Source organism: Chelmon rostratus, chromosome 6, assembly GCF_017976325.1.
Source record: "Chelmon rostratus isolate fCheRos1 chromosome 6, fCheRos1.pri, whole genome shotgun sequence".
Taxonomy (NCBI): Eukaryota; Metazoa; Chordata; class Actinopteri; order Chaetodontiformes; family Chaetodontidae; genus Chelmon; species Chelmon rostratus.
In genome coordinates, this window is record NC_055663.1 from 14,381,926 (window position 1) to 14,409,521 (window position 27,596).

The 27,596-nt window shown below is 43.6% G+C and overlaps 1 protein-coding gene across 1 annotated transcript in view; it reads right to left on the minus strand.

The window, feature by feature from the left end:
- pclob (piccolo presynaptic cytomatrix protein b) overlaps window positions 1-27,596 on the minus strand; it is a 61,393-nt gene that overhangs the window by 3,066 nt on the left and 30,731 nt on the right. The window contains exons 18-41 of the mRNA XM_041938643.1: window positions 23,793-27,536; window positions 20,735-21,992; window positions 19,464-20,263; window positions 18,696-19,391; window positions 18,318-18,583; window positions 17,135-17,957; window positions 15,531-16,581; window positions 10,853-10,941; window positions 10,640-10,715; window positions 10,405-10,530; window positions 8,781-8,889; window positions 8,529-8,596; window positions 8,189-8,430; window positions 7,294-7,341; window positions 7,069-7,199; window positions 6,072-6,098; window positions 5,496-5,589; window positions 4,456-4,527; window positions 3,999-4,100; window positions 3,794-3,872; window positions 3,263-3,457; window positions 1,022-1,163; window positions 834-892; window positions 8-145 (exon numbers count right to left, since the gene is read on the minus strand). Coding sequence (XP_041794577.1) covers window positions 8-145; window positions 834-892; window positions 1,022-1,163; window positions 3,263-3,457; window positions 3,794-3,872; window positions 3,999-4,100; window positions 4,456-4,527; window positions 5,496-5,589; window positions 6,072-6,098; window positions 7,069-7,199; window positions 7,294-7,341; window positions 8,189-8,430; window positions 8,529-8,596; window positions 8,781-8,889; window positions 10,405-10,530; window positions 10,640-10,715; window positions 10,853-10,941; window positions 15,531-16,581; window positions 17,135-17,957; window positions 18,318-18,583; window positions 18,696-19,391; window positions 19,464-20,263; window positions 20,735-21,992; window positions 23,793-27,536 — 10,435 coding nt within the window. The remainder of the gene's footprint in view (window positions 1-7; window positions 146-833; window positions 893-1,021; window positions 1,164-3,262; window positions 3,458-3,793; window positions 3,873-3,998; window positions 4,101-4,455; window positions 4,528-5,495; window positions 5,590-6,071; window positions 6,099-7,068; window positions 7,200-7,293; window positions 7,342-8,188; window positions 8,431-8,528; window positions 8,597-8,780; window positions 8,890-10,404; window positions 10,531-10,639; window positions 10,716-10,852; window positions 10,942-15,530; window positions 16,582-17,134; window positions 17,958-18,317; window positions 18,584-18,695; window positions 19,392-19,463; window positions 20,264-20,734; window positions 21,993-23,792; window positions 27,537-27,596) is intronic.

The following is a 27,596-nucleotide window of genomic DNA, read 5'->3' on the forward strand; positions in this document are numbered from 1 at the left end:
TCCAGACCTGGCAGGTGGTCTGGGCTCTTAAACTTGTAAGTGATGTTTCTGCATTGAAGGATCTCCAAGACCAGCTGGTCCCCTTCTGTCTTCACCTCCTTCTTGAGAGCGACCTTGATCTCCCCCATCACTTGTGTTTTACCACCTAAAAACAACAATGACAGAGAGATGTAGATGATCACTTGTGAGAATAAAGTTGTTTACTTGGATAGCCCCATCTGAAGTGTCTGCAGGCTGATTCCTACAGTACAATAACCCATCACTAAACCAAGGATCACAGCAGAATAAAGTGTAAGGGTTTTACTAAAGATGTGCACAGTTAAAAGTGATAAATGAGTCTTTAGGCACCATGGAAATGACTCCCTGACCCTCCTCTGTGTAACAGCTGCCAGGCTACAGCCTAGGATGACCTTGGGCTCTTTGTTACAAATTGAAACTAGAGATGGAAAGGAGGCATCATGACACCTGAGATACATGAAACGTAGATATAGTTATGACAGCGGGCAGGATAGTGTGACATCCACTTCTCTTCCACCATCCCAAGCCATGCATTAAGTCATTAGGCTGGGGAAATATTGTTAATTGACAATTAGGACTTGACTGAACATTTGACTCCACAATTGAATAGAGTCATTACAAAATTACAGTTCATAGGTGGCTGCATGAGTGGCTGGGTAAAAAAAAAAACAAAAAAAACAAATGAATAGTGTTATTATAGAAAATGCCCAGCAGATGGAGACAAACCACCAAGTAAAACAACATAATAAATCATGTTTTATTTCATTGCCTGAATAGTGTTTTCACTGTAAACTGAGGACATTTCTGGTACTTGCCTTCATTTTCTGGTGTCCCTAGTTGGTTTTTGTCGGTGCCGTTAGGAATAGTCTTACCGCTGTGGGAAAAAAGCACTGCTTTATTCACGAGAAAATGTGACATCATCAGACATATTGAATGACAGTGCAATAATCGGCATTGCTGCCAGCCTTAAGCATGAATGGATGCACACAAAGAATGGTCTTACATGCGTGGCACTTGAAAAATGGCACTGTCCACTCCAGTGCCTGCCCCCTCTTCCCCATCCAGATCTCCATAGGCGTCTCCCACAAGACTCGGGGCAGACAGCACCACTGACCCTGAGACATCGCCCAGTCGGTGTCCTGGTCCTGAGGGTGGCAAGAGTCAGTGTGATGGTGAAGAAAAATCTATCTATCTATCTATCTATCTATCTATCTATCTATCTATCTATCTATCTATCTATCTATCTATCTATCTATCTATCTATGCAGGAAACACCTTACTGACTCAGCTTTTAAAACACATGCATGCATGTCCAACAAATATGGTAAAAGTCTTCGCAATCAATCACCGACACTGACGCTGTCTGTCACACATAATTTTGACCGAGCATCTCATAACAGCACATCAGGGGAGGAGCACATTAATGCAGATGACGCCCTGTCCTTGCATTTAGCCGTGCAGCGTGTGGCCTCGGTTAACTCATAAAGGCCACAGCGAATCCCTTTCACTCGAAATAAATGAAGGTCACTAAGTTTAATTCACACATGGAAATTAATTTAGGGTGAGACAATATGGATGGTCTTTCACAGATTTAATAATTTGTTCTCGGCTCCTGGCTGCTGTTGAGTTATGCTCACACAGTATGAAAGAGTCGTGATTAGTTCAGGGAATATGTGAAATGTCTAGACTAAAGGTGGATTTGTTCTTTGCCTTCACGGTCCACTGCCTGTATTTTCTTTAAAATGACAACGGCAGTTAGATTATGTCTGAATCACAACCTGTGACTCAATAACTTGGAATTCCATTTCTGTAGCCATGAAAACATGATAATATCAACGACAACAACAATAACAACACCGACAAAAAGACGTACATGCACAATCTCAGACATTCACAGACTTACATGAAAATCATTGAATTAATTAATTAATGAGAATTAATTTGTTACTTCAATTATTTACACATTTGCCTTTATTACTTTATTTTGTTTCTTTTCTGTTTTTTTAGTTTTTAGTTTGATTGTATTATGGTTAATAACATTTATGAGAACATTTTTCCTATGTTGCCTCACCTTCCCTTGACACTTCTGTTCCTCTCATGGTAAGCTGGCCGCTTTACTCTCATTGGCCGGTGAGTGCAGAATGAGCCTCCTGTTGACTTTTGAACATCGTGGTGTGTCTGTGTTTCCTGGTTTGACTGGTTCAGCCTCACATTTGTGTCCCCTTTGTTTTAGGCAGTGGGTTTGGGAGAGGATCGGGTAGGGAGGGGAGGCTGTGTGCCATAACTGCCTGCGTCTGTGTGTGTGCGTTTGTGACTTTTCTAAGGGTTCATTCATATGGCACACACATGCACACACAGAAAGATACTGCAGCATCACAAAATCCTCAGTGGCCAGGGAACAGTAGCCAGGGAAGCTGCACTGCATGCTTAAATAGCTCTGACACTGGGCTAACTTATCTCGGAGAGGGATGACAACATAGTTCTTTATTTTGAGGACATCACACTAAAGATTATGCATAAACATCAAAGAATATCGTTTAAATCACGTTAATATTGTACAAGACATGTGAGGGATTGCCATCCCAGTTTGGTTTCTATACTGGGGTTGGAGATCGCCACACTGGGGTCTGTAGAAACCATATGCGTGGGATTGGCACATGCACCATTCATGTAGAAACAGAGGAGTCTGGGGCTCTTATTTCAGAGGTAATGAAATATATTGATTCCTTAGTTTTGTTAGAAATTGTTTAATGGTTCTGCTGTGTTATTTACACCCAATTACATATAAAGTTTATATCCTACTCAAGATACCCAAAAAGGTAGCAAAAATGTTAATCAGATGGAGAACGGCAAATACTGTATTTGAAATATTTAGTGCACCGAATGTGCCAGATTTATAAATATTTTAGACTTAAAGATTGAATAAAGTAAGATTTTTACAGCAAGTTTAGGTTTTGATATATCTCAGCTTTTGTCTTTTTTCGTCTTTGGGATTTTGTTTAGTGACTAACTGAGTAAGAGTTACCTCACTCGGAGGAGGGAGAAGTTAAACTAGGATTATTGACCAAACAAAATCACTTTGCTCTCAGAGAACAAAAGTAAGATGAGGAGAGCAGAGGGCAAAGGTGACATGTTAGGGAGGTGAACTCACAGCGGTCTCAACAACGATCTCAACAAAGCTTGCATGCGCAGGAAAAAGGAAGCATGTCACAGGAAGTGTATCACGGGTAGGGGCGGGATTTACTTGGTTGCAGGCGGGACTGTTGCACGGCAGCCTCGGCGGCAGCAATGGCTATCCCAGCGTCCTCAAGGTGGGCCTGAGTGACGCTGCTCTTGCTTTGGCTTCGGGAGGGGCCGTGGGAGCGCAGCTGCCCATCTGAGGAAGACTTTGAGCTGCCTGGGCTGCTGTGTGACTTTTCCAAAGGCAGCATCTGCATGTCTGGTGGAGGATGAAATACAGGGTTAAGACTGCTAATGGGACAAGAGAAAAGAGACTGTTACCAGTGTTAAATTTTTATATTATCTGCTCCGCTTGCCCCAATTATGCCATGTGGCAATTGACAGGCACACAGAGTGTAATTACAGCTGCCAACAAATGATTAGCATCTGTGTTTCTATGGTAACTGCCTCTATCTCTATGACTACTGAGTGACCACCTTATGAATTACATTTTTTGTCACGAAAAGGAATCCTGCTGGCATGAATAATATCAGAGTGCTGATTCAGAAAACAAAAACGATCATAAAGAATAAAGTGATTCATGGAATTCTTTTACCTTTGGCTGGATCAGGGAAGATCCCATGGCTTCTGCTCTTGATTACAGAGTTTTTAGGCGAGTCATGACTCCCGTCTCCCTGTCCTGGCGCTTGACCCTGTCCCATACCATGCCCAGGCCCCATCCCGGGCACTGACATATAGCCTTGGCCGTGTCCCTGACCGTGACCTTGACCTGACCCAGACCCTGGTGGGCCTTGAGCAGCATGGTGGGCTCTGCTGTGCTCAATGCTCTCGCTCTGCTCCTTCAGAGGCAGCCAGCGAGGAGTGTTGTCAAGCTGGGCCGTGTTTGACAAGTCAATCAACACCTGAGACACAATTGACATTCATGCACGCACACACACACACACACACACACACACACACACACACACACACACACACACAAGGTAAATAAAAGGATAGGAATTTGTCCATTTGCTAATGAATACTGCATTTAGCACAAGACAATTTGCACTGTTCACTATTCCAATTTATAGGCATGAAGCAAAGCTTGACTTCAGAGTTTATGAGAGGAGAGAGAGATAATGCAAATGTTATTAAGTTGTTTTCAGAAAAGCTGGTCCCTAGGAAAAACAGAGCAGCAGAAACATTTTGTGTTGGATAAAAACTAAATGCATTTGACATTTTCAGACATGGGACTCAGATTCCAAAAGCACTCACTTCTCCAAGGAAGTCGTTGGAGGAGGATCTGTCATAGTCCCACACTGTCACCTCCAGCGTCTTTTTCTTTAACTGGTTAGAAAGAGTGAAGAAGGAGAAGAGAGCGGGGCACCGATTATAATGACAGGTCTTGTGTGCGGGAGAGAAATGTGTATGCGTGAGGATGCCTGTGCTTGTGTGCATGTGGGTGGAGGGAGAATGACAGAAAACAGCTAAGGCACACTGTACATGCATGAATGGATGCAAACCTGCAATTTATTGTAATTAGCAAGGAAATGAGGAGTCACATTAGATGTGGTTACAAGGTTGCATGTCCATGCACGTGTGCATGTACTTGTCAGTGTGTACGGGTGTACAGGAATGTGTGGGAGGAGATGGAAACATATTCTGAGGGGGGGGGGGGGGGGGGGGGGGGGGGGGGGGCTGGAGCAGCCTTTAAAAAGGCATCTCCAGTGAGGAGATGCGATTAGCAGGAGGCAGCCCCAGAGGAGCCAATGAATCCTCTGTCTTTACAGAAGGCCTCTACTGTCTGACCACTAAAGCTACCGCATCTGCACTCATCCATCACAGTTGTAATTACTGTCTGGGTAGTGTCTTTGTCACAGACAGCACACGCACCTAGAAAACACAGACACCCAAGACCACAAGCCCGCACGTACACAGCTAACACTTGCACAGCTACAGTCTAGCACACACACACGTGATTATAAAGTTTCTAGCGCTCTCTCTGTGAAAATGTCGTGCAGTTAGGCTGTCTGTGTTGAGACTGTGTGAGAGCAGAAATGATGGTTGTTAACTTTAGTCTTGGGAGTGCTGATAAGCGGTTGCACAGGGATGCTGAGAACAGCCTGGGGTACAAGATATGAGGACAGAATCCTGATAACAGTGTGAGGCATCCACTTCACCCAGAATGGCCCACAGCACATACAGTAAATGCACAAGCAAGACAAGATTGAGAGTTTGCATATGTGTGTGTGTGTGTGTGTGTGTGTGTGTGTGTGTGTGTGTGTGTGTGTTTGAAATTTTATTCTGCACAGTACCTGCTCCAAATGAATGTTCTTGTAGATGACAGTCTGGTTCCATTCTGGGTTCATGGTCTTCTGGGCATATCTGGTCCTTCTCTTGTTATCAGCACTGATAAGGTCATGATATTCAGAATGATTGGCTGTCAGCAATAAATAAAAAAAATTCTCTTCCCCTGCCTGACCCCATGGCAAACATTCACCAAACTGTGATGTACTCATTAAATGTGGACTGAAAAGATGCTTGTAAGCTAGTCAGTCTCCTGCTGTGGAGACATCAGAAAACAAATTCAAATGTTTTTTTTTTTAATTGTCTTGTTTTTTACCAAGATGATTTTACAAAAATCACAACAAATTACTTCAGAGATAGAAGCTGAGGAGAGTTAAAAGTGAGAGGCATAGGGAGAAAAAAGCAATGATAGAAGTGTTCTTAAACACCATGAAATAGAGCAGATAATTGGACGAACAACAAAGGCCACAACAAAAGGATGGAAAACCACTTTGGAGACATAATTTACACACACACACACACACACACACACACACACACAAACCCATAACACCAACTAAAAGCAAAGATCAGCACCACACTACCTTGCATTCTGGACAACCATGACTTGGCTGAGGGAGTCCAGAAGAGGAAGAGGAGGGCAGATATCACAAACAAGAAAAGCAAAAACACAAAAAACAGTCAGAGAAGCCCAGAGAGCTCAAAGAAAAGGCAGTAAAGGATAGAGAGCTGAGGCAATCAATATTCTCTGCAGGGTGCATCACTGTTTTTGTGCCTGAGCAATATATGTGACGAAAGACCACAAAAAAAACCACCCTCACAATGATTGCAACTGGTTCATGGGTGAATGACTAATTCACTATTCTGAGCTGCTGTCGAGAGGTTGCGGCTGTGCACTGTACGGCTGATACATTTCAAAATACTCTTCAAATGAAACAGCAGGAGAACAAAAGTGCTCTCCTACGGAGCTTTCCTTTCTAACCTATACAGCGTGTAGGCAGAGAGGGTGGATAATCTCGTAAACAGGTCTGATAGGGTCATTATCCAAGAGCAGATACTGTTACAGAGCAGATAAAGTCTGTATCGATCCTTTGTCTTGCTATTCACCGGCTCTTAGGAAGACAGTGGAGCAGACAGGGTTAGAGGTGGGAGCCCAGGACATAATACTAGAGGACAATACTAAATACTACTCGCATACCGTCAAAAGTGGGATGATTTAGAAAGAGGTTATGACTTCAGCATACAGAAGGGTATGTTTGCACACATGTAGGCTCTCTACCACCAGTTTATGTGACACATTGTCGTGGCGAAGGATCCCCTCTCGCTGCTTTGTATAAAGTCTAAAACACCTATCGGTTGATTCATAGAGATTGAATCAAATCCCACTACGAATGACTGCCTCATGCCATCATGTCCGGTCTCATTCTCTCATACAAACTTATGTAGTTAGTCAGTTCCATACAGCACAATCAATACAAAGTCAGAAAGAAATAGGGGGAGAGAAAACAAGACAGACACAGAAGCAGAAAGGGAGACACAGACCAGACATTTTGGGAGGACTCAAGCAAACTCAGAGCTCACCCTCTTCCAGGTAAGAGGTAAACCTTGACAAAAGGGTCGGAGTAGCTGTCATTGTCCCTCGGGGCCAGGTTTCTAGCCTGCAGGACGTGGACGATCAGGTTTCCTAGGTTCCTGTCATAGTTGATCTGGAGCTGAGGGGACAAGAGAGGAGGGGAGGCTATGTGAAAATGATCAAACTACAGCTGTAAAAAATTAATCTCTCATATTTTTTTCCTATTTACATACCTGAATTTCTCCTGTGATGGCATGAGGTAACTTCATTACCTCCATTGGCTATAAAAAAAAAGTGGAGAAGAGCATAAAATGGTTGGAAAATAATTGTTTCTTGATCAGTCAGACAGATACAGACCATGCTGATGGAGTTGACCTGACCCATAAAGAAAAGTTCATATCAGACTTACACCATTAGCCTGGGATTAGGCTGCAGTAAATGGTGCTCTGACCTCTCTCTTGAAATATTGTCAGCTTACAGATGAATGGGTGGTCCTTGTAGAAAAGGTGCCGAGTAAAGATTTCTCACTGGATCTATGAGCCTCAGGAGAGGTTTGACTATCTGAGCTGTGTAATTGACTGGAAAAGTCCTCCAGTGAAGTTTGAGGTTAATCAATTATTTGAAGTGCTTGGACATTAATAAAAACTTCCTATTTTACTTTATGCAATTTCCAGTATACCCATATATTTACACTCTCTGCTTCATATTAAATACAATCTGTGCTACACAATGCATCCTGTTTTCTCTGTCAGTGCGGTCTGCCTTTCGAGAATAAAACATTTAAACATGTGACACACAGGGTCATGCACCGCACCACACAATTTTCTTGTTTCACTGTAATTGGCCTGTCAGTCTCTGATGAACACAGTCACACTATATGACCTTCACATGCAACCCTTTTGTAATTTTGTGTGATGCAATTCGAATGGATGTGCATGATGGGTCACACACGGTTCCACAGACTGCAGCTTAAATCAGATTCATACTACTATTTGTTCGGACTAGACACATATTTTACACAACGTATCAACCTCTGACATATGAACCAGTTGTTTACTATATTCCTTCTTGTCATCACATTGTGAACTGAACTCCTTACAGAAAAGGAGCGTGTCTGAGGTCCACTACCTTGTGTCGTTGTTTCTTGTTTATGGCAGGGGATGCAGGCTGGCCGGGGCTTGGTACCCCACTGGAGGCAGCCGATCCAGTGCCCGAGTGGAGGAGGGCAGAGCGCTCCAGTGCAGAGAGTACCCCCAAACCCCCAGGCCCAACCCCTGTTCCAGCCACACCAGGACCCTGCTGCTGGGACACCTTCTGCAGTTCTGCAGCCAACTGCTTAGGGTCCACACCAGGGGAACGCTGGCCACCTACTAAGACAAATATTATAGTAATGCATATTGTATCTATGTGAAATAGGTACACAGATACATGCATGCATGCAGACGTATCAACAAATCCTTGTACATACCAGCCTTAAGCTGGACATGGTGCTCCAGGGCTTGTGGGTGCTCAGGGTCAGACAGCATATTAAGGTCGCTGTTTGGATCCATACAGGAAATTTATGATGGGGTGATTTATGATTTATGAAGGGGTGTGGAATGAAGAGAAGGGAAATGAGGGAGGAGAAGAGGTGTACATGGGTGCAGAGTTACCATATTGCGACTAAACATGTAGGGGTTTCAGTGGGACAGAGGGGTAAACGATGACAGATGCAACTCACAGTCTCACACAGAGCTCCGCCTCTGCACACGGCTGGCCCATGATGCACTGCACTTCTTCATAAGTCTTTGCCGTCAGAGGGACTCTGTTCCACTCCAACACCTGCATTCCTGTGGAGTGATAAAGCCAAACAAGCAGATTCAGAGACAAAGGGGAGTCGTCAATTCCAGACAATATGCTATAGCCTGTGGCAAACTCATTTCACCCTGTCTCTACATATGAAACATGATTCAGCCTGGATACTGCAGCTTACATGCTAACATAGCAGAAGTAATACTTCAATTTAGACACCCGCAGGAAAACTACTAATCTAATTTTCAATTTGGCTTTTGTGTTTTCTAGCATTACACACACAACACAGCAACATGAAACCAGGGTGTTATTTCTTTTTGGTCCAACAAAGAATGTAAAAAGTAAAAGTAGTGAGGCACAACAACACACTTCAAAAGCTAATAATAAAATGTGTATATTAATGACATAATATACAAAAATCAGCACACAGCAAACTCAAACTTCCAACCCCAGGCCAGAGGTGTACAAGGCCTCACTTACACAGCTGAAAACTGGTCTTCAGGTTCGACTTCTGCTTACGAAGCGACTCACCAGCTGCTTTGACAGTAAAGGCTTGAATTAATATCCCTGTGTCCTTCTGCATGAGCCAGTGCTCATTTAGATCAATCCCTCCTCTCTCTATATATAATTCACCTTATCCTCCCCACGTTATTTCTCTTTGCACCTGAAGGCATGTTCAGCTGGCATTCTCTTCCAATGAAACATAAACAGCACATTTGCATAGATGCAATTCAACACATGCTAGAAAGTAAGTGTTGCCATGAAAAAGGGAATCCAGTTAAACCTTTTCGTTTGTATTACTTTCAAACAACAACAATGACTACAACAAAAAGAATGAAATATATCAGACCAGACACAGAAGAGTAAATGCATTAGATGATCTGTCCTTCACGCCCTCCCTTGTGCAATAGCAAAGTCATGGCAGCCCGTATGGTGTATCTCCCATTGAAGAGAGAAACTAGAACTTCTTCCTAAAAATACTCTCAAATCGTGGGAACTACCACTAATATTCTCTGTCCAAATAGTAAACATTAGAAGATCAATCATCTAAAATTCTAATAACTCCAAGTACAAACAGAGATTTGTGAACATTCATGAAGATGATTATTGTGTATGCGTGTTTGTCTGTGCCTGATTCTTTGTGTTTGTGTGTCTATGACGATGCTAAATATAGCCTAATGACTAACATTGCCCAGTGCTGTGGAGGGTGAGTTGACAGGCTTTTTCTGTGTTTGGATGTGACGTGTCTGGGAATGAGACGTGACAGACCGCAACACAGAAGGCTGCAGCAGCCTCTCACATCTCCATCTGGAATTCGGTGATTCAGGAGGGGATTTTTACTGAAGGTTTACATGGCTCTAGAATGAATAATAGTTTAAAGATTTGCATTTACAACGTTAAGCTCTCCATGTTCTTTCACTTTTTTGATATTCCATTTTTTCCATTCTGAATGAATGTGGTGAATGATGTATTTCCTGATTGAAGAAGTGATAAAAATAGCTGAGCATATAAACAATAATCCACACCACCTCCTTTTCTCATTGTCCTCTTACCCTCTACAACTTTTCCTGTTTGCTCTGCCACACCACCGGGGATAACCTTGGCAATGTATGCTCCAATCTCTCCTCGGCTCCCCGGAATCTCCTTCCCACCCACCACACGGATCCCAAGTCCATTCCCTGAGGGAAAAGCAAGCATACAAATCCCAATTAGCGAAGCTGTGATTGAAAATGACTGTGCGTGTAGTCGTTGCATGATATGTGTGTGTGTGTTCTGTGTTTGCCTTACCTGACACACTAGTGTCCTTCGGGTCTCTCTTAAGCTTGATGTGAGTGTGAGGGAAGGCATAAGGAACCAGTTTCATCTGAGAGAGATTTGAAGGGATTTGCAGCATGAAGACAATAGGCTTCCTCACAGAAAACATTTCAGGTTTACATAGTAAAAAATTCAACTAAGAAGACAGCATAGTGTGAAGATGAATGCTGTCGGCTTGGATCTCACCTGTCGCCTGTCCGACATGTTTCCGGTCTGCGGATGCCCTTCTCTTGGCTTATCAAACCAATCTGTGTCCTCTCTCCTCAGGTGGTAGGCTAGCCAGGGAGAGGAAGTGGTTAAACAGCATGTACACATAAACACACACCTACTGTATCCCTGATAGCTTGATAAATCTCCGCTTTATATATGATAATGACAGCTTGGGCGGAGACTGATCTTGCAATCAAGCTTTGAAAAAACTTTCTAGCATTCATCCCAAAGTTTGTCACCCATCCATCTCCGTTTGCTCCAATGCAGGAAGATCTCTGATCTGTCCTGACTGGATAGGTGAAAGCAAAGAAGTATGAACTCTGTTCCACCCTATCCATACTGTCTGTGAGATCAAATGATCGCTGCAAACACTGTACGAAGGATGAATAAATTTCAGGAGCATTTTTAGGTTTGGCATGCCTTTGATACCATGCAATGCTCCGCTCTGAGTCTGAGGGCTCTTTTTTGTCCACATTTTCATAGCTGCTTTATATGAAACATTGCTGTTGAAAGAAGCCCTAGGAAAATATGTATTATGATATTTAATAATTCCAGTCAATACACCGTGGATTGGAGTTGTCCCATTGTGTGTTTTATAATAATCATAATCATAATAACAGCCATAATAATAATCATAAACCTAATTTATACAGTCATTTTCAAACAGCTGTTGCCCTGTAGTTTTTCTTGTTAATTCTTGTTTCTGTTCCACTGTAGCTCATGACCACATATATAACCTAATTACCGTGTAGTGGCACTGTACTATGTGATTATGAAGTACTGTCAGTGCAGTGTGCTGTGAAAGCCCCCAAAGCTCATCAGACATCTAATACCTTTTAAGCATGGTATGTAACCTCTGAAAGATATTGGATGTCTTGCACCACATTTTAGCATGATTATTGCAAAGCTTGGAAAACTTGAAATATCTAAAGTAAAAGTAATCTAAAGACATGGTAACGAGGCAGGTTGGTGGGAAATGTTCTACACTGCAAATGTGACTCATGACTTTGGTGTTTAATGCAATTGTCACTAAGGATAGAATGTGCACAGGTCTGCCAAATGTCTCTTTGTATTATCAGTGATCTAATTCCACCAAGGAGATGCACCAGTGATGATGGAGAATAGCAGCCTAATGACCATTTATGCTGAAGGTAAATGTTGCCTGTTATCTACATGTCCCAGATTAAAGAGCACTTATCAGTTCTTATCAGCATTAGAGTTCTCTGATCTAGAATCAGTTAACAGTGGCAACATCGACCTTCAGAGTTCTCTAAAAATTTGGAGCAAGTCACTAAACGTATTTGCACTGGATAGCAATTCAAACGTATTTTTGTGGCAACACTTATGCATGATCCCACAATATACACGTGATTTTTTGCAAAAGTGCATGAACATGAATACTGGAAATGGGTCTGATATGCTTACAGAACCACTGTGATGTGCAGTCATTCCAGAATGATGTATAACTGAAGTCACTACAGTATATGACACATAAAAGATAGCTAGTGTCATTATGATGGGGTTCATTCCAAAATGGATCTGACATGTCAACTAGAGATAAGCTGAATGACATGTATTGTATGTATGAGTCTGGTATGTTTACAAAATCAACCAGAGAAGTGGATCATTCAGAACCATGATGTGGAGCATGGAGGCATACAGTCTCTATTGTAACTACATGGAAATTAAGATGCTGTCTCACCTTCTATATTCCAGTTTGGGCCTCCAGCTGGGGTACAAAGTTATATGTTTTTCTTCAGAAATGCGTTCAACATATCGTCATAATCTAACAAACTACAGGAACTGTCTTACAACTAGATTTGTATTGTGAGAATACTACAGCACATGCACTGAAAGCAGTAGTCAATATAAGATACATGCTTGAAATCACTGCAAGTCTGACATTACTAGCCTGTCAGTTTGTAAATGTAAGCAGAAGCATTGTGAAAAACATATAAAATACATTTTAGGGAAAAAGCCATCAATCAGTTATTATTAAGACTGATCCATAGTATTACCATGAATGCAAGGGCTTTTATCTAGTACTGTAAGATACTCTACCGTGTCTGATACTTTCATGAAAGATTCTGGCATCATCTCTGTTCAAAGCCAGCATGGACTCACTTAGTGCTGTAATCAAGGCAGATGGACACTTTTACATGGGGACAGGACAAATATCACCTTCATATCAAGAATTTAGCTATACTAATCCTTTATAAATGGTCCAGAAACAATGCTAAATATATTTGTTATGGTTATGCATTGTAATACTTATATGATAATCAATGTAGATGATAAGAAACCCTCTTAAACTTAATCCCAATCAGGCAAGTGTTTTGCAATACCTAATTAAATCTTATGAATAATATACTAGCTTTTCATATGGCATATTGATATCTAGAGAAATAGTTTTACCTAACCTAATGGAACACTACCAATCCCACACTTACAAAGATGGTGATTGTCAATATCAGCTGTCAATCACTAGGGGACATAGACGTCTCACATAGCAATGAGACATCCACAGCAACAACCAACAGGCAGAAAACATTCACTTTATTAAGACGGAAATGGCGGAAACGGAACGTATTGCACAACATGCAAGGATGCAAAATCAGATACAGATAGAAAATTAAAGATATATGATTAAAAACAAAGACATACAGTAAACACAACACAAATGAGACACATATGATGTTAAATTTAGAAGGTCATTACAATGCAGTACAGGTTGACATAACAACTCCTGCAAATTGGATTATTTTCAAATTGGTAGGTGTGTGACATGCCAGGAGTCTGAAAGAAGGAACTAGCCACAGCGAATGCCTAGACTGCACCTGTGGAACACTTAAGCACCTCCAGAAAACATGACTCAGCAGTATTCCTTTAAACTTACTGCTGCAAGTTATTCTCCAAAAAGCTTAAAGGGTGCCTTAGAAAAGAAAATATACCTCTTTCTCAGGTGGTGGCCTACTTCTCACAGACACTATTTTGCTCTGCAGATTGGTGGGGGGAGGGTTGGAAAAAAGAGAGAATCCCTAGACACTACTTGTCATACACTGATGTAAAAGTTTACTTCAGGTTTCTGCAGCTAAAATAGCTTCCACATGGTCTATACAGCATCTCAAAAACTCTAAATTCCTTTAAACAAACATTTTGAAATATGCATATTCTATTGAAGTCATATACTGTATAAGTTTATATGATTTATGTTTATGAGGCACTTCACATATGAGAAGATGTTTAAATATTACACTGTGCTGTTTAAACATCATTTTTATTATTTAAGAATGACTTACACGTTGCACATTTTAGGGCTTTTTCACAACACATAACTTTGTGAGTAAGCCCTGTAAGTAAGTTTCTGAATAAACACTCTTGCGTACCATTATATCTCAGTATTTATGTAGGACTGAAATATCTACAACTGTGTTATATCTCAAACCTGTCTCCTTGAAATTACAATTATATACAACTATGAATTTGCATTCATAATTATGATGTCTTGACAAAAGTAATTGCTGTCTGGATTATGTTCAGAGTCAAAGTTTGTTTGAGTGAAGGAAACTCTGCAGTTTATGAAATGCACTGGAATAGCAGGGAGGTGGTTGGGGTGGATGGTGGACATACAAAGTACAGGACTGTGACACCAGAATCAAGGGTTTGGTTCCAGACTGTGGCTAGGTTTAGGCAGCAAAACCACCTTTCCCTCACCTGGTTAAGGCTAGGGAAAAGTGTAATTGATGCTGACTTTGTGTTAAAATAGACCATGATCTTACCTAAACATTAACCAAGTGCTGTCACTGCCTAAACATAACCATGAAAAAAGTTGAATGACACTGTTATCAGTGCAAGTGGATAGTGCATTGCAAGATAGCCTATTTAGGTGGAAGACAAATGAAATAAATTGTCATAAAACATACTTTCAGTATCAACATTTTTGCAACTTTCCAGGTACGATAATTTCCTCACTATGTTAACACAAGATGGAATTCGGTCTGCATTACGTTTCCTTCAAAATGTTTTTGCTGTTCTGAATTAATTTTATGTAAACAGAATTTCTAGGAGACGGGGCTCTACATCTACCATGCATTCACTGAATGTGTCCAGTATAGATACTTTGTTTAGGTTTACCGTAAAATATGTATTGTTTAGATTTTCAACAAATGTTGGGCTCTCACTGAAAATAAGGCAGCCATAATGTGGATAACCTGTACGAATAAAGTTCAAGCCCAGAGATTTTGTGCATACCAATCTTGCTACCACTGCGTTTTAAAAGTAAGGATGATTCATTTAAATATGAAGAAGCAAAGCCATTGTAAAAAAAGAAAAAAAAAGAAAGCATGCCGATGAAATCACAGAACAAACATGGATAGAACTGATTAGTGACACACATAAACTCAGGCCATCAGAGTATTATGTATCGGTAAGTACAATTTTCAAAAGAAAGAAAATAGCATGCAAGCATCTAATGTGACATTTACCGTGACAGAGGGAAATATAGTAACAAACAACCAACAACAATTATCTGGAGAAGTGATGGTTGAGAAAGAACAAGTTAATGTGCAAAGTCAGTAAGACCACTCAGCATTAGCATGCATGACAAGCAGGTCCACACAGTCAAGTTGTTGCAACAGTCTCAGGCTCCATTTACCTTCGCTATCAGACATGGCACCTTGCAAGTCATCCATGATGAATGCGATGTCTCGATCATAGCCACGTGTCCGAGATTCCTCCCTCATATGCTGCTGCACCTCTGGCAGGGAATGGCTAGACCCAAATTGGTCCCTGGAGTCAGCGGAGATGGGAGGGAGTGGTCCAGCTGAGGCTCTAGCCATACCCATAGGCTGCCCCACTGGGCTCAAAGGGCTCTCCTCCTCGGAGTTCTGAGCCACAATGGGGATGCGGCCCCGACTTTGGCTGATTGGTAAACTGGTAGGCTTTGCTCTGGCCACCCCAGGGGCAAATGCTGCATCCAGAACCTCTCCTTCTGTTTTAAGTCTAAGTGAGGAGCTGGATAGGTCCCGTTTGATAGATAGATCCAAGCCATAGACAGAAGAGGGACGAGAAGAGGGGCGTGATGAGGGTCTGGAACGGGTGCCACTTGGGTAGGTGCCATCATCCTGGGCAGTGGCCCTGATAGCAGATCCCAGTCCAAGGGACTGCCCAAGATTTAGAGAACCAGCTAGGTTGGCTCCTAGAGAGGAGCCCAAATATTTCTGCTGCTCTGACAAGTTCTTTCTTAGCCCAAATGTAATCTCATCCTGAAGCAACCTAGCTGTGGCAGCCAGATTGGTCACAGAGGAGGCCCCAGATCCCATGTAGCTTGCAAAGTCAGGCTCCAGGTCCCTACTCTCTTGAATTGGGGAAAATTTAGTAATGGCCTTTGGGTCTATTAGGGCTTTTTTGTTCTTCATCTGTTTCTGGTAAAGAACAGCTGCTGGGAGTTGCTTTGCAGCCTGTTTTTCAAGGGTGAGCCTGCCGATGCTATATTTTTCTCCTTTAGGGAAGTGGCGAAAACTGCTATCACTGGGCAGATACTGGGGCAGGCCCAGGCCTGTTAAGTGTTCTAGTCCCTCAGTTCCTCGCCTAAATTCCTGCTTGATCTGCTGCTTTAGTAGCTTTAACTCATACGGCTCCTCCATGGTGTCATCTTCTCCTTTAGTATAACCCTGAATCCGAGATGAGCCTAAAAAATCTGCCACCTAAAAGGGAGCAATGATATGCCACACATTTAGTGTTTTCTCAACAGTAATGTGAATTAAACTCACAGAATAACAAATACATTTTATGTGTGTTACATATATCACAAGAATAAGTCAACAATAACATACGGTAAACACAGACAGGGCCAGACTGATCCATTGTGTCTACATTTGTTTAGAATTGTTTTTTAGTAGTAGGTTTTGAATGAGGTATGTTGCACAGGGTTACTGTCTTACAAAGTTGTGCCTGCTTTGACAAATGCAAATTGTGTAAAGGCTGAATTTTAAAGAACAAATGGATGCTTTTCATAGATATTGTCATCTGTTTGGCCAATACACACAGTATCAACCCAATAGCTAAAGCTTTGCTACATTGTGAAAAGGCTATAAAAGTTGCATAATTGAAAGAAAAAAACAGTACAGCAATGTTTTCAAATTTTGAATTGCTGAATATGATGGAATTATAAAACTGCACCATAAACAGCAAACTAAAATCAAGGTACATACATGAGGAGATGAATTAAGTAAAATAATGTAACAGTACAGTATTTACCTCTGCTGTGCGCCTGACTTCTGCTGCCCTGAGTAATCTGTCTGTCTTGGACAACTCCTTATCAGGCAGGTTGAATCCAGAACCCAAGCCAGTGTTGCTCAGCCCTGTTGAGGCCTTGGTGAGTTCCCCTATGTCCTCTATCAACACATAGTTCCTGGCATTGTGATGATCAATGTCAGCATAAAAAGAATCAGCAGAAATGCTAGACATGGGACTAGAGGCCATGCTCCTCTCCTCTAGCCCTAGCCTCAGGTCCAAGTTGCCATACTTGCCCCCAAGGTGAGCGACGCCATAGCCGCTTTCCGTGGAGGTTGGCACAATGAGCAGAGGCTGGTTTCGCATCACTTCATAGTTGGTGGTGATCTTAGGTTCTAAGTCAGACAGGGTGGTTTGACGTTGCTTCCCCTGCTGCAAGAGCAGAGCATGTTGGTAGCTGCTAGGCTGAGCCTGGGAGAGGGACAGGGTTGGGTAAGGAGACACCTGTTGGTGGTAAAGAGACTGCTGCTGATACAGGTTTTGTTGGGTGTAGTGGCTGGTGGTTTGGGTCTGGGGAACATACTGGGCATAATGAGAGTAGGGACTAGTTAGTGTGTTGTACTGGGAATCAGCTTCTGTCTGCGGGGGGATGAATTGGTCAAATTCCGACTGGGGAGCTGTCCGTGGCCGCTCTAGGCCATCACCCCTGGCCTCTCTGATGTTGCTAACCTCGCTGTCTGACATGTAGTCTCTTTCCTCTGCCACCCCCTGGAGATAGGCCCTCTCCCTCTTCTCTCTCTCCTTCAGCAAAGCTTCTTTACGCCGGTTGATACCCATCTCCAGGTACCTATGAAAAAAGGGTACATATAATTTAACAATTTTAGTATTTACCCCCCTTTTTGTAATGTTCTGGGTTCTCACACATTAGTACCTTTTACTATGTGTGAGTGTGGAGAGGTCTCACTGAGTGATGTCAAGGCAGCCTTTTAGCCCATAAGCTATCGAGGTAAGAGGGGAATCATGCAGATGAATTAGGAATAATGATTGCATGAGAGGGACGAATGCAATGCTATCGACTGTAATAAATTTACAACATATTACTTGGTTACTAGCAGAATTAATTTGAAATGAATGGTGAAGGGACATCTAAACAAAAGCACAAGCCTAGATGCTGAATTGTGTTGATGTTAAAGCGGTGGCATCTCACCGTAGCTTGGCGTCAATCTCCTTTTCCTCTTCATCTAATTCCGCCTGTTTCTTGCGAAGTTTAGAAGATTCTCTCTCCACCAGATCAAGCTCCTTGTCAATGTCCTGCAGGATCTTTGCCCGGGCCATTGTTGTACTGCGGGCAAGACGGCGACGAGCAGAGTTGGTACTGTAGCCTGACCGCCCTGTCAGAGAGTCATCCTCAGGAGGGGGGTCTGGTAGTGTCCGCTTTACCTTCTTACCCGTACCAGAGGGAGAGCCTCGACCCTAGAACACAAAACCAAATCATAAATCTGTCAATCACTGAGTGAGGATTTAAAACAGAATTAGTGTTACGAATCAGTAGTATTTTTTCTATTTATATTTTGCTATAGCTTACAGAATAGCTGTCTGCGTAGTATCCCCCCATCCTGTCTTCTGTGGTAGGACTAAGGGATTTCGGATCAGATAGAGACTTGTGACCAGCCTTTAATATCCGAGGGCCAGAGGAAAATCTGGTTGGGTCGGCAGTCAACATTCTCTGCCCTCCAGGTGACTTTTCCGGAGACAGGGGGGACACTGGGTTGTAGAAGACTTTAGACTTAGAGGGGACATCTGTGGTTAGGTGAGTACTGTAGCCCACTTCAATAGGTGTATGCCTTCTGTCTGAGTCTGTCTGACAGCTCAGACTGCCACCTCTCTGGGAGTTCTCTGGAGCTGAGATATGCTTGATGATTTCCACTTTAGTGTCCATCTGGACATTGGGCCGTTTGATAGTTCCAGAGTGGTCAGTCTGGACAGATATCTCAGCCACTGTCTGGATAGCAATGCTAGAGACCTTGGAGCCATGCTTCCCATCACTGCTATGTTTTCGAGAGCGTCGTCGAGCTTTTGTGGGAGCATCCCATTCATCTTGGTCCTCATCATCAGTCTGAGCTGAGCTATCAATATTTCTCTTATTCTTCTTTCTCCTTCCTACATGCTGTTTCTCTGCTGAGTCTTCATCATCTGTCTGCACTCCACTATCAATTATTTTTTTCCCTGCATCCTGATCAGCTTGAAGCTTCTTCACTAAATTAAACTGGTCCTGACCTCCCTCAAACTGTGTCCCAATAGTTGGAATAGTAGACTCGTCTTTGACAGGCCAGTACTGGCCACTGTCCCCTACCCCTGCGTATTTAGCATCTAGGAGGTTCCCTGTGGTACCAGTGGTACCATAGTGCTCATCTAGCTGGCGCTGGAGTTGCAGCTGGAGTTGTTGGATTTGCTGCAACTGCTCTTTCTGCTGGGCATAGGTCTCCTGCTGCGCCACCATGTGGGCATGGTGCTCTTCCTCTTGTTGTAGAAGAAGCTGCTGTTTCAGAGCCTGAAGCTCCTCAAGCTCCCTTTGGACCATAAGCTGCTCTTGTTCACGATAACGCTGGATTTCCTGCCTCTCCCACTCTAACTCCTCAGCAAGACATAGCTGCTTAAGCTTCTCAAGCTCTAAAAACTCCCTCTCCATCTGATACTGGGCCATCTTGGTGTTGTCTAAGCCAGGGAAAATCGGGGAGGAGGCTAAGGCATCCAGAGAGGCAGCAATTGCCTCCAAGGTAGTGTCTGAGTACATGTCCGGATAGCCAGTTATGATGTCAGCCAAAGCGGTGGGTAGGAGCTCCTTAGGTATCCCAGTGTCAAAAGGAATTATCTGTCCTGGGTCTGTACTGGGAATGAAACCATATGGATGTGGCAATGACTGGTTCTGGACTGTTGATGTTGGCGTTAGGGTAGTGCTAAAGATGGAGCCTGGTTGAGTTGTAATTGCATACGTGGATGGAACTGGGGCAGCAACAGAGGAGTAAACTATTCCATCTGAGGTTCGTAGAACACTATTTACGCCAAACCCAGCGGCAGGGACCTGGGAGTATGGAGCAGTAGTCATCCCAGGGTAACCTCCAGTAGCTTTGCTGGTGTAGTCTAGGGCTTTACCTGCCACAGTCAAAGATATGATTTTATTGAATCAAATACATTATAATTTAAGAAACAAACATGCTGTACTATATATGAGTTTAGGGTCATGCAATTTGGATTTAAAAAGACTTGCATTGCACATGCACATCTGCAGTCATTTTGGCTAGCAAGATGCAAAACCAAAATATTGAGGGAGCACACGCAGGCACACACATGCATCTGTATAAAGACAAAAGAAAACAAAAACAAACAGGTTTTAATATTCAATGAAATCATGCATATTAAACAGCAAAGCAAATAAAACAATAAAAGGAAAGTGTGAATCAATAAACACAAACACCTACATATGTCTCCAGTAAACAAATTATTGAACCTAAACAACGCAACTTAAGGCACATCTATTAAATCATTCCAGTGCAAGCTTACAATGCAAGCATATAGAATCATCATAAAAAACCTGCAAACATGCAACCATTGCGCCATACTCACCAGCAGAAAGTTTGGCAGCAGTGAGGTCTATAGCGCCATCTGAGGATCCATTGAGATAGTCGTGGTCATTCTTGGGATCATAGGAGAACAGTCCTGCCTCTGTAAGGTTGGTCTCAGACATTGAGGCTTTTATACCATTCATGCCTTTGATACCATACAGTCCAGCATTATCATATTGGTAGTGGTCATCTCTATAGCCAAACCGGTTGTCAGGCTGGGTTGTGACCGGGGGCTGTGTTCTGCAGCTTCCTGTAAATGGTAGCTTGTAAATGACATCACAGCACACACTCCTCCTTCCAGCTGTAAGGTCGACTGGAGTCCCATCATCCTCTAAAACAGTGGTCACCACTCCTGGGCTTGTGCCAGACAAAGCTACCATAGCTCTCACTGGTCTATAGTTTGACAGATCCATGGCCCCTGTGGCCTCCAGAGAAAGAGCAGGACCCCCATTGCTAATAGCTGATGGGGCTGATGTAATTGGCTGTTTGCCTCCTGTGGAGACTCCAAAGGAAAGATTAATGGGTATGTCTTGAGCTGTGGATGCTATAGCACGGACTACAGCATGGGAGTTCACAGGTCTGTATACAATCTGTGCTAGCGGTTCGAATGGTTTGTATGTGGTGAGAGGCAGAGGCAGTGACGTGACAGGGCCCTGCAAATCAAGTGGTTTCTCTGCTGGAGTGTTGTTATATGAGGCAATGGTGGCTGTACATGTGACTATTGTGATGCTGTCAGTGACAACAGACAGTGTGGTCGCAGGGGTGATCTCTGCACTAAGATTTACTATCTCTGGCTGAACTGCTGTGATTTGACGTCCACTAGAGTCACTTGAAAAAGACTGTCGACATGACTCGGGTGGTGTCAGGTCCATACCTTGTTCAGTCATCCTTACGCCAACCTTCATGGTACGTAAATCAATAACATCACCAGGGTAGATTATCTTCCCATTCTGTTTTGGCAGAGGTTGGACCTTAGGTACATCTGGTTGTATAGTGATTGCTACACTGGGTGCAGGGACTTGTGGAAGTCTTTCATGGACAACAGATACAGTGGTCCTCTGGACCTCAGTAGTGACCACCTGAGTGACCAGGCTTGGCAGGCGTTCAGGAGGCTGGCCTGAAGTGGAAATTGAAGAAGAATACATGTGACTCATACTGGAGACCACCTTTTCAGGTCCTCGAATCTCTTGGCTCTCAATAGACTCCTGCTGAATTTTAGTGATTGTGACTGGAGCCACAGATACGCCCTGTGGAATATCCTGTGCAGTAGGTATTGAGGTTCTCCTGGTGTATGCCTCAGTAGTTATTATCTCCAGAGGGTGATCATATTCTGATGAATAGGTTAATACCTGTGGTCTTTGTTCTATTGAAGGAATAGATTCTCTACTGTAGGGGACTTGAACAGCATGGCCATCAATAGAAATATCTCTTTCAGCCGGCATGTTTACTACCTGTGCCAATGGCTGTGATTGCTGCGTGGTTATGGATTCTCTCCTTGTGACAGCAAAGGCTTCACTTGTAACCACCTGTGTGGGAGTTTCATACTCTGCGGGACAGGTAAATATCTCACTTGTACTGTATGGTGTCGGCACTATGGACGATATAGATGTCCTCCTGCTGGTGGTTTCTTCAGTTGTCATAACTCCAACTGGCATTCCAGCCATTGCCTGAAACTGCATCGCTGATGGTGGTATTGATGCTTTTCTTTGATCAACTTCCTTTATTACAATCTCTCTGGGTGTTTCATGTTCAGGCTGCAGTGCTATGACCTCCAATGGTGGTGTAGAATGTGACATGACAGAGGATGATCTTCCTCCATAGACTTGTGGAATATAAGTAACATGCGGGACTTCCGGCTGTACTGCCATTTGTTGAACTTCCATGACAGGAGGTGATGGGGTTACGTCACCAATTGTAGGAGTGGTCAGTTTAGCAACTGTATTTAGTGGCATTAACTTTGCTACTTCAGATCCTGGGCTAACTTCAGCTACTACAGGTACAGGATGGGGCACTGGACATACTGTTGCTACTCCTGGTACTCTTACAGCAGAGTCACTTGTAATAATATCGGTAGGTAATTCAAACTTTGTTGGGAGGGCCACCAGTTCAGCTACATTAAGCGGTTGTTGTGTGAATAGCTGTTCTGTCACTAAAGGCAAAACTTCTTCTGGCTGAACAGCTTGTGGTACGGATGGGAGTTCAGCGATAGTGTAAGTATTATCGAAACCTTCAACTACTGTAACTTGCTGTTGAACAGGAATTTGCTGACTCACTGCTGGTATAGATGATCTTACAACTGCCTCCGTGACAATTATATCAGTCAGCATTTCCTCTTCTTTTTGTAGCATTTCTATTTGAGTTTCAATCTGTGGATGAAGAACAGTAGAGGATAATTCAGCTGGTCTCTCTTGGGGAACAAATGTGACAACCTCAGGCTGTAATGGTATAGCAACAACATCTGTCACAGACTGTGGCTGCACAGGTGCAGTTGGTATTGAGGCCTCTGGAACTAGCACCTCAGCCGAAACCTCTGGAGGAACTGTTATGACCTCTGTGATGAAGTCTGGATGCTGAGCAACAGATGGTGCACATTGTGCTCTTGCTGTGGCTTGGACTGTTAGTGGCTGAATAAGAATCTTTGGCTCTGTGGGCATTGTGATGACCTCAGTCATTGCTTTAAGTGGTGGCAGTGGCTGAGTAATTGATTGTTGTTGTTGCACATATGGTTTCTTAATTGGAAGAGGTACACTATGTGCTTGAATAGATGTGTCATGGTCTGATGACACTGCAATAACATCAACCCCAGATGGTGGTGGTTGCACTACAGAAGGCACAGAGTCTCTCCTGGCTTGCACCTTAGCAGTTACTACCTCAGAGGGTGTCACTTGCTCTACTGCCACATTTGGAGCTGTGGGTATTGGATGTGGGTGCCTTACAGTGGGGACAGAGGCTCTCCTAACTGTTGCCTGTGCTGAGAATGCCTCAGTGGGTGTTTTCTGCTCTAAAGGTGTGGTCCGTACCCCTGACACTTTTGTAGATGGGATGGAGCCTCGTCTTACAGGTGCCTGGACTGTTATGCCCTCTGTTGGTGAGCCAGGCTCGGATGGAAGGGTTATCACAACATAGGTTTGCAAACATTTGGCATGTCTAGGAGACAAAGGTGACTTAGGAGATGTTGCACCCAACCTAGACTCCACAGGTTGCGTTAGGCTAAGTGACAGAGCATTTGGAGGTTCTTTGGTCCTAGGCAGTGTTGCAGCTTTGAGGGCCACAGGAAGAGGTGGCTTGACACTCTCTCCTGGCTTGTGGCTGAAAACCAGTCCTGCTGGAATTGATACAGGTTTAGGTGGTATGGGTGGAGGAGGTTTGGCGGTTTGACTAGGGCAAACTGTTGCTTGAGCAATTGTCACTGCAGTGGGAACTGGTGGCTTTGGATAAACAGTTGGCTTAGCTAATGTAGTAGGTGGTGGTGGAGGTGTATCTGCCACAGGTATTTCTACAGTGTCTATAACTTTTGTCCCTGCCATAGGTTTAGGCGGAAGTGGTGGAGTAGAAGCCACTGGCACTGCTGACACTCTAGTGGATATTGAAGTTGTATCTGTGCTGGGAATATTTGATGCCGGGTGTGTGGCTATTTGACTAGTTTGTGGCAGAGAAGGAGTCGAAGCAATTGGCCTTGTGCTAGCTATATCTTGTGGGATTCGTCCAAGCAGAGATATGTTTTCTGCACTGGGCACTATGATGACTACATGGCCTTGTCTGGTTGGAGTCACCAATTGAGGTACAGCCACACTATCTGGTTGTATTTCTTCCATTCTTGGCTGTATATCCACAGCGACCGACTGCATTGGTTGGCCAGCCACTGTGGTTCCCATAGCTCCAGCGGTGGTCACAGTAGAGGGGACAGGCTGAGCAGTCCTTATAAGCTGCAGCTCTGTATTAGGCTCAGGTAATGACACTGAAGTGGACCGAGGGGGAGGAGGAGGTGGGACCTTCTTTTTCACTATAGTAGTTGATGTTGGAGCTGGTGCAGTCACCTGAGCTGTCTGAGCTAGAGCTGGGACTACTACTGGGCTTATAGATGGGATGGCTGGTTGTACAGGGACTGAATGTACCACTCTGGCTTCGGCTTGAGCTGTGGTAGTTATTAGTGCTGAGACTGGTAGAGGGGTTTGTGCACTGATTGGAGATGTAGTTGAAACCAAGTCAGGCATCTGAACTATGACTGGCCCAGGGTGTGAGGCCAGACTGACAGAAGCAGAAACAACATGGGCTGAATCTTGAGTGGAGACTGCAATAGGTGTAGCTGCAACTAGGGCTGTAGGTTGAGCTGAAACAACAGCAGGTGCTGGACTTGGTGCTGAGACCTGTATGACAGCTGGAGCCTCAATAACCACCTGAGATGGAGATGAAACTAAGTCTGGCATTTGAACCACAACAGGTACAGGAGTTGACATCTCCACTACTGCTGGAGTTGGGGCTTCCGGTGCAGAAGCCTTAACCACGGCAGTTGTTTGAGCTTTGGATGGAGCTGACACCACATCTGGTATTGTAACAATAACTGTGGCTGAGCCCCCAGTAGATGTTGCTGCTGCAGTGGTGGCAGGCAATGGTGGCAAGATCTCTTGAGGTGACTGTGTTACAAATGAAGTAGGAGGTGTTGGTGTAGACAGTGGAGTTGAATCTGGTGAAAGAGGTGTTTGAGCTTGGAACGAGGATGAAGATGTAGCATTAGAAGCCAAACTGGAATCTGGAGTGGCTGGTGAAGTTGGTGGTGATACTGGTGATACAGGAGACGGTGTAGTGGTGAGTTCTGGAGCTGATATTGGAGTTGGAATAGGTTTTGGCTCTGGAATTTCACAGACCACAGAGATAGGTCCCATCTCAGCTGTTTCAGACAAAGGTGGGCTTATGATTGGATCTTCTTTAGTCTCAGAGTCGTCACTGGGTGTAATGTCAGAGGAAATACCAACACCATATTCATCTGCAAGACTGTCATCCTCTTCCTCCCCAGATGAACACTGGGTAATCTTAAGGTCTGGTATGGGGAACAATGCTTTTCTTAGCGCAGGATCTTGAGGAACCATAGGCCTAACAAAACCTATAGATCCACTGTGAATACTGGGAACAACAGTAACCTCATTGCGCTTAGGAGGTTCAGAAGGGCGTGGTGGAGCTGGGCGTTTCTTTTTCTTCACTGGCACTTCGCTGGAAATTTCAGTGCCTGTAAGAGGCATATCAGTTTGTCCAGTAGGGGATGTCTCTTCTATGGGTATGGATACCATGCAGGTCTCAGCAACTGACTCAGTGGCTGGAGCCCCCAATGAGGAAGATTCCATGGCTGTCTGGGCCTGCTGAAACTCTTGCTCTATCATCATCAGTTCTCTCTTTTTCTGCATCATCTCCTCATAAACCTCCTCTGGAGACCTGAGCTTTTTGAGACATTCAGAGCCAGTATCCTGTTTGAGCTCTTCCTCTTGAGAGACACTCATTTTAATTTCAGGTTCCTCAACTAAGGATTCGTAAAGATAGTCTTCTATCGGCATTCCTCCATAGAGGGGCTCAATATCAGGAGGACTCTCTCCTGGAATAGCCTTTGTCTTCTGAATAATTTCCTCATATGCTTCTTCAGCACTCTTCAGTGATTTTGTTAAAGTATCGTTGTCTTTAAATGGATCAGAAGTGTATGGAATCACTGTTGGTGAAGGCTTACGTCCCCTCTGTATAACCCGCCTTGATTCTGGATCTGATTCTATACTGGCAGAATACTCAGAGCCAGATGTTCTGCTGGTTTCATCCATTACGGTGACCTGTCTCAGATCCTCTGTGGAGGACACATCTTCAGTTGGAGACCGTGGTTGGCCATGGGCCTGAAATTCATCTTTGTCTTTTCTCGACTTCTCCTCCTCCCTAATCTTTTCGTCCTCAGAGGAGTCTTCAATAGTAGGGAGAGGCTGAGTTGGCTGCCTGTGCTTACCTTTGCGATGCTGTTTGTCCCCACCAGTTTTCCTGTGACTGGGGCTACTATCACTGTCCTCCTCAAGAGATGAGGCTGATGTAGGTGAAGATCCTGGAGTAAAGCTAGATGCCTGAACACTAGATGATCCCTTTGACAGAGATTCTGTGATGCTCTCAACTTCTTCATCAGTGCTTTGTCTGTGTCTCATGACTGGAATAGCTTTCTTGAAAGTAGCGCTGGGCATTGTTTCAGCATCTTGAGTAGTTGCAGTGTCAGTTTTCTGGAGGGCTTTTTCCGTGGCTGGAGTGTCGTTTTTATCCGTGCTACTTTTTCTAGGAAGGGATTTGACTGTTACTGAAACATTATCAAGCTCAGCCTCCATGGTAGCTTCCTCTTTTGCCAAATTCTTCTCTTTTTCATCTTCTGAAAGAGACATTTCTTCTTCGTCACCCATGCCCATTATCTGCCTGCGGATAAACTCTTCATCTTCCATCGTGGAGTCAGCACTTTCAGTTTTGATGTCCTCACTGCTGGATGAAATATTGCTCACCTTCAGCCTTCTCCTCTGGACTTCAGGTGAGGGTGAAGGCGTGAGCTCACTTTCGCTGCTTTCATCCATTGCTTGGAAACTTAAGCGCCTTCTTTCAGCTTTAACCTCCTGCTTTGCTGGCATGGAAGGAGAGGTACTTATATCATTTTTACTTGTATCACTAACCACCTGCCCCTCCTCCAGTTCATGTGATATGGGTAAAATGTGGGGTTGATCTTCATCAGGCTCCTCTGCTTTGGTTCCAGGTTTAGTAGCTGCTGCAGAGATATCATTTTCCTTGGTTTCATTTTGCTCCTAAAAATATAAAGAAAAAAAAGTCAATGACAGAACCAGACTTTCTGAAACAAACACTGA